This window comes from Zonotrichia albicollis, chromosome 22 (assembly GCF_047830755.1).
Source record: "Zonotrichia albicollis isolate bZonAlb1 chromosome 22, bZonAlb1.hap1, whole genome shotgun sequence".
Lineage (NCBI taxonomy): Eukaryota > Metazoa > Chordata > Aves > Passeriformes > Passerellidae > Zonotrichia > Zonotrichia albicollis.
The window spans coordinates 4,960,560-4,972,298 of NC_133840.1; the positions used below are offsets into that span (position 1 = coordinate 4,960,560).

The 11,739-nt window shown below is 48.9% G+C and overlaps 1 protein-coding gene across 4 annotated transcripts; it reads right to left on the reverse strand.

Annotated features, from left to right (window-relative positions):
• Positions 1-2,469: 2,469 nt before the first annotated feature.
• Positions 2,470-11,561, reverse strand: SERPINF2 (serpin family F member 2). Of its 4 annotated transcripts, none has more exons than XM_026797237.2 (9): positions 9,891-11,561; positions 8,850-9,043; positions 8,071-8,127; positions 6,796-7,204; positions 6,375-6,518; positions 6,017-6,220; positions 5,020-5,162; positions 4,244-4,448; positions 2,470-3,519 (listed from the first exon to the last, which is right to left on the reverse strand). In XM_026797237.2, exons 1-9 carry the CDS (start codon positions 10,051-10,053, stop codon positions 3,194-3,196), a joined length of 1,845 nt encoding a protein of 614 aa, XP_026653038.2. In that variant the 5' UTR covers positions 10,054-11,561; the 3' UTR covers positions 2,470-3,193. The 4 variants fall into 4 exon arrangements, with proteins under 4 accessions (XP_026653038.2, XP_074413325.1, XP_074413324.1 ...); XM_074557224.1 differs by having other exon boundaries at positions 8,850-8,907; positions 9,891-10,022; XM_074557223.1 differs by lacking the exon at positions 8,071-8,127 and having other exon boundaries at positions 9,891-10,053.
• Positions 11,562-11,739: the final 178 nt, after the last annotated feature.

Consider the following 11,739-nt stretch of genomic DNA (forward strand, 5'->3'; position numbering starts at 1 on the left):
GCTCTGTGCAAAATCATCTGCAGGGAGAAAATTGTGCTTGTTATTCTTCCATTCTCAGCCCAGGAATGGGGGTGTTGGCTGTGGAGATGCTTTCTGGTGGTTTTCATCTCTTTGTGATACCTTGTTTGTGGTGTTAAAATGCCCTTTATGGAAGGAGCACAAGAGAAGTTTTTATGTCTTGTCTCTATCTTCAAATGAAAACCCATCTGTTTAAATACAGGTTTGGTTTTAAAACCATTTAAATCAGAGTGGTAGTTTCATAGAATGTTATTACAGACCAAATCCAGCTTTATTCCTGTAGGTGAAGGGTGTTGCTGAAATGGTGCATTAAACTCATCTAACAAAATCAGTTTTATTAAATCAATACAAACATTTTGTTGTTGTTCTGGTTTGGTCTCTGTGTGCTCTCTGACAGGGTTCACCTCTGCTGTGGAAGTAGTGCTGATATGAATTTGCTCTAGGTAAGTAAAAAAACACATCTAATATGAAAGAAACTGGGACTTATTTGATATTCTGAGCCAGTGGTGCAGATGGATAGAGCAGACACCCTGTGCTAGTCATGTCTTTTCAGAATACAGCTCCGTCAAAATGAAAGCTTTAGCAATGCAAAGTGGAAACTCCTGAGCAGAAACATTAATATTACTTTGCATTTTACAAACTGCCTCTTCTGGAAAGTCAGTGGAGTGAAAAAGAGTCTTATGGTTGGTGTAACTGATAATTTGTTGAGCGAAGCACAGTCATGGAGGGCTGCTGTACTGTCAAATAAGATGAAATTAATAGTTTGACAAGAATAGCTTGGAGGAGGAGTGATGGCAGCAAGACAGAAAATAGGAAATAAGAACCAAGCTGTTCAGGAAACTGAGAACAAGGGGAAAAACTTTATAAAAGCAGGAGCTGGAGGGCAGAGGCGTGAAAAGGAAAACTTGAGCTTCAAATTTTGCAGCGGTTGCAGTGCAACAGGGTGGCATTCAGGGAGGTTACAGTAGCCAAAGAAGACTTACCTAAGGCATGGAATGGTATTTCTGAATGCTAGGAATGAATCTGTATAAATAAATAAGCTAAAATGTTCCCTGTGGGCCAGAGCTGTGCCCTCTAGTAAGAAAGGCTGAATTCTTGTGGGTTTACTTGTTAAAATTGCAGGGCTCTGTAATTACAGCCTCTTTCTGCAGGGTTTGTGTCATGACATTGGTTAGAGGGGTAGGCATTATCTTTGGCCATTCTTCCCCTTTTAGACTGGAAGAAATGCATAATTGGAGGCTGGAGCCAGGACTTTTTTATTGCCCAAAGTTGCCTGCATCCCCTAAATTCATGGTTAGTGAGTCAGTCCTGCTCTTATGCCAGCAGATGGTGCAGACTATTCAGGGACGGAGGCTCCCAGAAGCATTCTGCTCCTTCCTTTGGGGGAAGGCAGCCTTCCCAAGAGAGGAAAACACTGCCAGAAGGATGGCCCTTGGGCTCCATCACTGCTGCTCTGCAAGAACACAGCACCATCCTTTCCACCCAGCAGCTGAGAGAGTTTGGAAGCAGAAATTACTATGGACAGGAGTTGTTTTGTACAGAAGTACTCATGAATTTTTAAGTGGTAGGATGGGTTGGTTGGGTGGAGAGACCCCAAAATTCCTTGATAGAATCATAAAATGGTTTAGTTTGGAAGGAACCTTAAAGATCATCTTGTTTCAGCCCCCCTGCCATGGGCAGGGACATCTTCCATTATCCCAGGTTGCTCCAAGCTGTCCTTGGGCATTTCCAGGGATGGGGCAGCTTCCCTGGACAATCTGTGCCAGGGCCTCATGGGCTTTTTTAGGGCACTGCTGCACTGGAACAAGGACCCATCTCAGACCAAAGGGAAGCTGTAACTGGACATTGTCTTTTGCCAAAACAAAAGCAGTGACAGGTGTCAAAATCTTTCCTCCTTTCCTGGAAGCTGTCCCAGCCATCCACAGCATGGATACTGTGGAGCCAGGAGCATCCCAGTAAAGCAGAAATCACAGGTAACAGATGCCAGATCAGCCCCTTTGACCCTCTGAGCAGATCCCAGCATTTGTCAGGTTTTACCCAGGAGAAAGGCTAAGGGCTGTTCCATCCCTGCTTATCCCTGCATTGCTGCTCACAGGCCAAACACCCTCCTGACCCCGTGCCACTGAGCTCATGCCCTAATTCAGGGAATTCTGCCATCTCACAAAGCCAGCTCTGACCCAGAGAGCAGCCATCCCCTGCACACTTGCCAGGGGAGATGCCCGAAACTGGTTGGACTTGGCCCTTGGAGAGTCTTTACAGATTTGCCATTTCACCTCACAGCCCCTGCTGTTCCCTGTGACAAGGTGTAACAAAAACCAGATCCTTTGCCACAACCCCTCCTTCCTTTTCTTCTGTCATGCCCAGATTTTTTTCCTCCCAGTCTTTACAATTAATAAATTTCTGTGCCTTTTCTCTGTTGGGTCTTTCAATGCAACACCTTCAGCAAACACATTCTGCTTTATTCTTTATTATTCTGCCAACATAAAAATTACTAAAAAACACTTTATAAAATATGCCTTGAAAAATCTAGCATCACCCAGCCTCTAGAAGAAGGGCTGGAGAGGGAAAATTACCCAGCCTCTAGAAGAAGGGCTGGAAAGAAGGATCCAAAGGGAGGGGTTTCCTACAGCAGAGCCTCCTGCATCAGATCCAAATAGCCAAGGAGTGGGAAAAGGGAATCTTTGAAAAGAGCCCATGCCTGGAAGAGGTTGTGACTCATCCTAGAGAAGACAACTGGTTTCTGGTCCAGTTGCTCTGGAGGTCGCTGTCTAGGTGGGCACAGATGGTTTTAGAGGAACACGGAGGGATTCGTGTTCCAGGACTGCGGAAGGAAGAGCCGCACTCAGACAGCCCTGGCTGATGTCCAAGCTGCCAGATGCTAATGATGATTCCAGGCTACAGGGGACTCTAATAAGATCTTAATGAAGACTCTAATAACAGTCTGGGGACAAGAAAGTCTCCCTTCCATGACTGAGAGCCCTGGAAGGGAAATCCAGGCAGAACAAGGTTTTCAGGTTCAACAGAGGGGAGCCTCAGCCTGGAGAAACTCAAAAATCCCAGGACTGGTCTCTAGGGATCTGGAAAGGAAAACAGCGAGGAATTGCCCCCCTGTGGCCTCTCCCAGCTGGTCCAGAGGGTCAGGCAGGAGTCCCAGAACACTCAGCTGTGCCCTCTGTTATTTGGGCACGCGGTTCTTGTTGGCATCTGTGGCTTCACCCGAGTCCTGCGGCTCTGGGATCTGGGGAGCAGCATCTGGGTTGGGGTTCTGGACACTGCCAATGAAAAGTGGGATCCCTGTTTCATCCTCAAAGATGATGAAGACAAAGGGCCTGTCGAGGCTGAAGGCAGAGACCGAGCGTGACAGCACCACACTGGTGGCAGCAGAGGCTTCCACCCCATCTTCTCTGAGCTCCAGGGTGGCCTGGTGCTGGACACTGGACACAAAGAGAGGCTGCTCTGTGATTTTCTGGAGATTTGGGCTCGTGAACAGCTCCTGGAGGCCTGCAGAGAAATGAGACCAAGGTGGTGCTGTGAGTTCTGAGTTTTCTCAAATCTGTCTGAAGAAAGCAATTCCCTGATCTCTTGCTCCATGTGCTGCCCACCATGGAGGACTGGAAAAACAAGAGAAACAAAAATTCCACCTGTTTAAGAATAGTAGTGTAAGAACTTGAAGTCATCCTGAAAAAGCAGCATCAAGTCTGAAGACTGTCTAGCTAGACTAGAAACAATAGAGATTAATTTTTTATAGAGATTATTTTTTCTATAGAGATTATTTTTCCTATAGAGATTATTTTTTTAAGCAATTCTTTGCAAAACAAAGTGAACTCTTAAATTATTCTCATCCAGAAAGGCAGCACCTGGTGTTTTATTTCAGCTCCATATTTTGTGATCTGCATTTTCTCTGTTGACAATTTCCATGTCCTAGACACTGAATGAAATGACAAAGAGACTGAGATGGATGCACGGGGGAAGTTGGTCTTGGCTACAACAGGAAGAACTCGTAAAGCCTGTGAGAAGCTGTGAAATCTCTGTAGTATCATCTTGTTGGAGCAAAACATTTGGTGCCAGGCAAGCAAGGAGTAAGGAGGAGGAGAGGAAGAAGAGCTGGGAGGGTTTGGAGTTCTGGAGCAAGCTGTGAGGCACAGCTTTAGAAACAAGGGTGGCAGCTTTGGGTGGCAGTGAACAGATTGATCTTGTTCTGTGCAAACCCTGCCAGGGGCCTTACCCATTTGGCTGAGAACCTGGTTGAGTTCCAGTTTTTGGTCCAACTTTATTTTGGGGATCTTCACCATGGTGGGCACCTCTCTGGGGAAGAGCCTGCACAGTTGTTTGTAAGGGAAGTTCTCCAGCACGTGAGAGGTGTCCCTGGTGTTGTGGTTTGGTACAATGACCACAAAACTCACATTGCTCTTGAAGGGAAACTTGGCCACCTGGAAATGAAACCAAGCAGAGAAGGATTCAGGGAAAAGAAAGGGAAATCCACAAAGTTATGGTTTTAATTTAGTAATTTTCTAATTGGTCTACAGGGCCACTCTTGCTCTCAGATGAAGGATGAGAAGGAGGAATCTGATTTCTCCAGAGTTGAATTTGTTGGAATAACAGCTTTAGGTTTTAGTATTAGCCATTGGCTGGTAAAGGTTGAGCACATGGCAGAGTGAAAGCCCACAGCTTGCCCCACTCTGGATTCTGAAAAACTCCAACAGCACATTGTCTGAGGGGATTTCTTTCCATATTTCCTCATTTATCTTTAATTCAGGGCTTTAAAATTCTATTAATTCCCAGCTAGTCTGAATATCTCTTTGTGGTTTTTCCTAGAGATTAAAAGTGAAGTTTCAACATTCTTGCTGGAAGCAAGGACAAAGAATGATTATTAAATTTTTGTGTGCTATGCCTGTTTAAAAAAATATAATTGGTTTTTTGGAGGGAATGCTTGCAGTTAGTAAAATACCACAGCAAGAGGATATTCCAGTGAAAATTGCTGTACTCCTGAGAGATCTCTACCTGAATATCCTGGGACTCCAGGGTAAACCAGCTCAGGGGGTACTGGTGGGCTTTCATCATCTCAACTGGGACCACAAACTCATTGTCAAGGTGGAACACATCTGGCCCAGTGAAGCTTGCATTAAACTTATTCCTCCAAAACCCTGTAAAAATAAAAGTTTTGAGAGCGATGAAGTTAAATTTTGAGTAGAAAACCAGAAACTGCTGAGCTGACACTCCTCCTATCTTGAGTTCTCTAACAAGGCCAGGAGTGACCAGGGAAATGAAAATACAGCAAAGAGAAGTCAGTACCAAGGCTGGAAGAGTCCTAACAGCAGGAAACTCTTATCATCCAGAGAGAAACTATGGAATAACAAAAAGAACTCGGATTAATCCTCATGCCTCAGCGTGGGAGACTACTGAAGGCTATGGAGATAAAAGAAACGATGTTTGTGCTTTGAAAAATGGGGAGTATTGCCTCTGTGCTGCAGAGGGGGAAACACTGCTCCAAGACCAAGGTAAAACGTTTGTAGATTTGCACTGGAAGTGTTTGGTCTGTGCATGGCCCTCAGGGAATTAAAAAAGGAAGATGTGGCCGACCACTGTGCTGCAGTCAGAGAGGAATCCACAGAAGCTGCCTCTGAGCTCTGTGGTGGGTGTGCAGAGCTGCGAACGACCTGGTTCATCATTTGGGTTGGAAAAGACCTTTAAGATCACTGAGGAGATGAGCAGGGATGTGCCACTGCCTGGGATCCTGAACCAGGAGGCAAAGATGCCGCAGGTCCCACCTGCTGTGTCCTGGCTCTGCTGTCAAGTAACATTTTTAGCACATGTGAAGCAGTTGGGAATTATTACTGTAAAGAAATCTAAGCAAGAGGAGCAGCAGATGCACAAGAACAAGCAGATTGCCTAGCAGGAAGCGAGGAGAGGAGAGGCTGTTCAGCTACAGGGCTTGCAGAAAACTGGAGTTCCAACTATTTCCTCTTGAAAAAAAATGAGGAAGGGCTGTGGAGCTCACCGTGGAAATAGATGGCATTGAGCAGGAGCATCACTGTGTTCTGAGGGAGCTGCTGGAGGAAGGAGGGAATTTTTCCATGAGTGACATCCTTTACCCAGCTGTTTATGGCCACGAGGTCGTCCTGATTGATCCCAGAAAGGGTCTTGGGCTTTGCTCCATAGAATTTCTCTGAATCCTCCAGGAACTTCTCTTTGACCTCAAACCCTGGCAGAGGGGAGGAATGATGGGAAAGGTTTGCTCAGCGTGCTATGACACTCCCCAGGAGGAGGAAACAGGGGAAATTGATGTCTCCAGGGTGTTTCCATCACTCTGTGGGACTGGGAGGTTTGTCCTACACCAGTCCAGCCCCTCCTCTCACCTTTCTGCAGGTACAGGCATGACCCCAGGCTCAGGGTGGACTCTGAAAGCCTCCTGCCGAGGGTGCCCAGCATCTGGTGGAGGCAGGGCACTGACTCCAGGTGCATCACCTCCAGCAAACGCTTCTCTGTCTGATTTGCTGCCCCTAAAAATCAAATTCCTGTTAGGTCTCCTGCCCACGGCGTGGAAAACAAGGATGTTACTCTGGCTGCCTCTTGTTAGAAACACGCTGTGCCTCACAAGAGAGGCTGGAGAAATCTGAGAGCCGGAGCCTCAGAGGGCAGCTTCAATTGTAATCATGGCTAATTAAAGCTGCAGGAGCAAGGATAAGTGGAAGGGACTGTATTTCATTTGCATCTGGTTGCTCATGGCTCTGGGAGAGGAGCTGGGAAGGGAATGGTGGCTTTGCCACTGAGAATTACCCAGAGCCAGGTGGGACAGGGCGAGGGCGATGCTCAGGGGGGACAGGATCACGTTGCTTCTGTTGGACTCCAGCTCCACCTCCCTCAGGAGATCAATGCTGAATCTCATCAAGCCATCTGCCAGCTTCTGGCTCGTCTTCCAAGTCAGCTCACAGCTTTTATCTCCCTCCTCTTCAGCAGAGGCATTTTCCCCAGGTGAGTTCTCCCCACGACAGCCCCCAGCCCCAGCCACGGCTTCATCTTCTGAGTTCCAGGCATCCCTTGAGTCTGGCAGGGTGCTGGGGAGTGCTGACATGGCTCCATCATTCTCCTGGAAGCTGTCATAACTGAATTCTACCATCTTTCCCTCTGGCAGGGCAGGGATGGCTCCCAGCAAATCCGACTGTGCAATTCCAGCACTTTTCACATCCTGGGGAGAAACAAGGAGAGAGCAGGAGCACAGTGACATCCTCATGGGCTGTCACTGCACACTCAAATGGGCTGAGAAAACTGCACTGCTCTGCTCTGGTGGTGGTTTTGCTTCAGTTTCCCTTTAACCCTGAGGATAATGGTTTGGAAAAGAGGTCTTGGATCCTGTGAAAATGGACCCAGTGAGGGCCTGGCAGTGGTTCCTCCTCTAATTGCTCTCAGGAAAGCTCGAGGGCAAGACCCACCACCAGCTCAGCACATGTCCTGTGCCTTCAGCATTTACAGATCCATCATGCTCAGCCTTGATTTCATCTCCTCCCCTCACACATTTTAGCAGTGCCCACCCTGGTCACCCCTTCTGCTGCTGTCACAGCCCTGATCCAGTTTGGCTCAATTCCTCCTCCAGGCATCTGTGTTTTCTTGACCTGTGTGTTCTATTCCACCCTCCTTCTCTCTAAATTCCCTCATTTTCCACTCTTCTAAGCTTTAGCCTTTAGCACTGCCACTGCTCCCCTCACATTTGCATGATCTGAAACATCCCAGGCTCAATGGGCTGGATCAGCTACAGGCCTTTCTCCCTGTCATCCTCACAGCTGGTGGTTTCCCTCACCTTTCCTTATCAATCAGAAATTAAATCATCCACCTGCCAGCCCCTGTACACACCATACTGGTGTTAACTCCATGCTCTGCTGTTATTTAGGGTGAGTTTCCAACACAGCACTGGCATCAGCTGGGAGGGAGTAAATCCTGCAGAAAAATGGACTTTCCCATGGCAGTGGCACTGCCTGGGCTCATCCCTTCTCAGGAAAAAACTGCAAATCCACAGCAAAACTTCATCCCCCTTGGGTGGAACCCATCAGTGCTTACCCTCAGCTTCCCATCCTTGTCCAGGAAGAGACGGTGCTGCTCAATGCCATGTGCCAGCTGTGGGGGGAAAAAAATCAACAAAAAACACCCCCAAAATCAGGTCCCTCTGAATTTCCAGAGTTTGTTTTCCCTGCTCCCACTGCAGTCCCCACATGGGCAGGATTTTGGGATTCAAACCCAGGGGTGGTGGAAGTGAGGAGCAGCTGGAGACACTGCAAACACTGGAATTGTTTAGAAAGGGATCAGGTCAGTCTGGCACAAAATAATGGATAACTTTTGAGAGTGAGCAGTGGGGTTTTGCAATCTCAGTTCTGACATGGATCCAGATTTAAAAGGGGGGGGGGAGGAAAAACCTGCTTTTCAAAAAGTTCCTGTTAACTCCTGCAGGTCACGGTCACCAAATACAGTTTGAGGTCAAGTTCCAAAAGAAAAAATTCTACAGAAATATGAATAATATTGAAAATGTAATACTGAAAACATTATATATAATATTGAAAATATTATATATAATATTGAAAATATTATATATAATATTGGCATTACTATATATAATATTGAAAATATTAAGTATAATATTATAAATATTGAAGATATATATAAAATATTATAAATATTGAATGAAAATAAGAACATCCACAACTATTTGAGCTGGGTAAAAGATTAGAAACCTTGCTGGTGAACCTCCTCCACCAATCTGCCTTCCAGGGCTTTTCTGGGTGGTTATTTACCCCATGGTCTGGCTCAGGGAGCCACCACAGTTTGCTGGAGTAGGAACTTACCCTTGGGAGGCTGTGCAGAGCAGCCAGGCAGAGCAGCCCCCAGAGGAACCCCATTTTCCTGGAACACAAGGACCAGCCGAGAGAGGAGTGAGCTGCAATATTCTGCCTATTCAGCTCAGCAGGGAGAAAATTATCAGCCTGGCCAAACAGGTTGGCACAGGAGCTCGTGGAAAGCAATGGGGAGATGAACAAAGCTGCAAAGGAACAACACAGGGCTCTGGTGCCAAGGCAGGGAAATCAGAGAGGAGCAGGGGCCCACAGCCAGGCTGGGCTGGGATCCTGCCTGTCTGACCCTGCTGCCCTGGTTTCTCTGCATTGCAAATGGTATTTCCCTAATCAGTGCTGCACACACCGTGCCTCTGGAAGGAGACAAGAGCCTCTCTGCTCCTTTCCCATGGAAACAACCGGGATACAGGCACAGCATCCTCAGCTGTGCCCCAGGGAGAAGGGCTACTGACCTGCAGGTGCTCAGCAAGTGCTGTCTGGGAGGGAGTTTGCAGCTATGAAGTGCAATATCAGAGCAATTTCCCAGCACTGTGTCCTGCAAGGGGGAGTCCTCCCCTTCCCAGCACTCATTTTCCCTTTTGCTGGCAAACCCCGCCTCTCCCCTCTCCCTGCTCCATTTCCAGACTGGGACAGGGCTGCCAGGGTCACAGCAAAACCCCATCCAATGCTTTACTCGACCACTTTTCCCTTTCTGACAGAAATAAAATACCTTCTCCTGCTCATAAAAACCCCCACACCAAAGCCCTGCCCCCTGCATGGTGCCCACATTTAATTCCTGGGGCTGCTTTCCACTCTCCAAGCAGTCCTGACTTCACCCAGAACTGCTGGGCTGAGATCCCACTTGGGGCCAGTTCACTCCTCCCCTTCCTTCACCCCAAATCCTGCAGCCCCAAATACCCCAAATAAAAACCCCAAATCCCCCTTTTCCTCCCTGGTGGTGCCCATCCTTTAACCCTCTGCCAAATTCACCCCTCTCTCCCAGAGGGCCATTGCAGGAGCCCTCATTTCTGTCAAATCCTTTGCTTTGTCCCTTACCTGAGGCTGTTGATGTCCACGTTGGAGCTGGCAGCTGCTTTAGCCTGCCCAGCAGCTCTGCATGGGGCACACAGAGCTCTGGTCCAGCCTCCCCTTCCCAGCAGTGACCTTCAGCACCACCCCCTGTTTGAGAATTTGGCAGGCAAATATTGACCCACAGCATCCGGGTAAATATTTCTCTGGGGGAGAAGAGTGAACCTCTGGTGCTTTTGGAGATGGGGACACACTTTTGGGGCTGCTGTACCTTCAAGACAACCTTAAAGATCCAAAACTCCCACCAGCAGAAGTGATTTGCAAGTGGCTCCACTTTGCATTCACTCCCTGTGCTAGGAATATTCTCTTTTATTCATAAACATCAGTGAAAATGCAGAGCTCGGTGTTTATTGCCACAGGGCTGTCTGTTTGGGGATTTTCTTTGCTCAAAGCCCCAGCTCTGCAGGGTGAGGCACTGGTTTAACAGAGGTGCCCAGGGGGCTGTGGCTGCACACAGCAGCTCGGAGGGCCAGGCTGGGCTGAGCCAGGAGCAGCTGCTCCCTGCCCTGGGGCACAGCACGCTCCAGAGCTCCCCAGGGCGGCAGGTCCCAGTGCCCAGGGCATGCACACACTGCTGGGACACAGAGGAACAGCGCTGGGGACGGGCAGAACTCCAGCAGAGCTGCCCTGGCTGCATTTGTGCTGTATGAGGGAGTGGTGCTGATCCTTCTGCCTCTGCCTGTGTCCTCAGGGGGAGAGGAGAGCCAGCAGGGAGCACCAACAGCATCTTCCACTCATCCATTCCTTGCAGGACTCCTGGTTCCCAAGCTCACCCACAAATCTGAGCTCTCCAAGCACTTCTGGGAGCTTCTTCCCCTTGGAAAGCAAATCCTGTGCAGCACAGCCCTGTCCTGCACCCAGGGCTGCCCCAGAGCACAAGAGGAGCCTCAAGGATGAGGTGTAACCTGGGCTGAGCAGCAGGAGAGCTGCAGGCAGCACAGCCAGCCCCTCCAGCAGCACAGAGCTCACACACACACACACACAGAGGTCTGCAGTTCTTTCAAAGAGTATATTAGAAGTAAATATTTACATCTATTGCAAATGCTTAATAGGCAACACGGGACTGAGAGCTCCCCTTGGGTAGGACAGCACTGGCCAACCACTCCAGCCACACCTCCCCAGCTCCCTGCAGCTGGATGGAAGCCCTCTCCCCTTTCCCCTCCCACGACAACCCTCAGCAGGCTCCTCCTCTGCCCAAGAGCTTCCCACTCCCCTGGTACTGCCTCCGGCTCGGCTGAAGGATGGATGGGAAAGGGGCTGACATAGAAGGGAGGAAACTGCTCCTACTGGTGGGGCAAAGAGCACCCTCTGTGCCTTTGGGGTGGGAACAGACAGTGCTGTCCCAAAGGAAAGGTCAAACAGAGACCAGGCTGGATTCCTGCCTCCTGCCTCTCACCCTTCAAGGGCAGGAGGGCACAAAACTGAGCACCTTTTGCTGTCCTGTCTTCCCCAGGAGCCTCACCAGCAGAGAAGATTAGGATTTACTGAGGATCAATGCCAGTGCACAGCACACATGGCATTCCTCACTCTTTAAATCATCATGGGATGCTGGGGTAGGAACCAACAGCCCTATCCCACTGCTCCAGAAGCCAAAATCCCCATGGAAGCATCTAGTTATCTAGTCCTGACCTCCTTAGAGAGTCACATTCCCACCCCAATGTGCCCACTGTGACAGGATCTGGCAGGGCAGATGGGGTTCGTGCCTTGGCTGCCTTCCATCCCAGCCCTTGCCCTGCAGCCAGCTCGGCAGCAGAAGGGCCCTGCTGAGCCCCTCCTCCTCCTCCTCCTCCTCCCATGCAGGCTCTAACTCATCTGG

What these genes read in the sequence shown, in the direction of transcription:
- SERPINF2 (XM_026797237.2), bottom strand. Translation starts at nt 10,053, where the DNA reads ATGCTGTGGGTCAATATTTGCCTGCCAAATTCTCAAACAGGGGGTGGT. An exon ending in CCTGTCCCACCTGGCTCTGG is followed by an intron (nt 6,519 to 6,795) that starts GTAATTCTCAGT and finishes TTTGATTTTTAG; the next exon opens with GGGCAGCAAATCAGACAGAG. An exon ending in TGGAGTCCCAGGATATTCAG is followed by an intron (nt 4,449 to 5,019) that starts GTAGAGATCTCT and finishes TTTCATTTCCAG; the next exon opens with GTGGCCAAGTTTCCCTTCAA.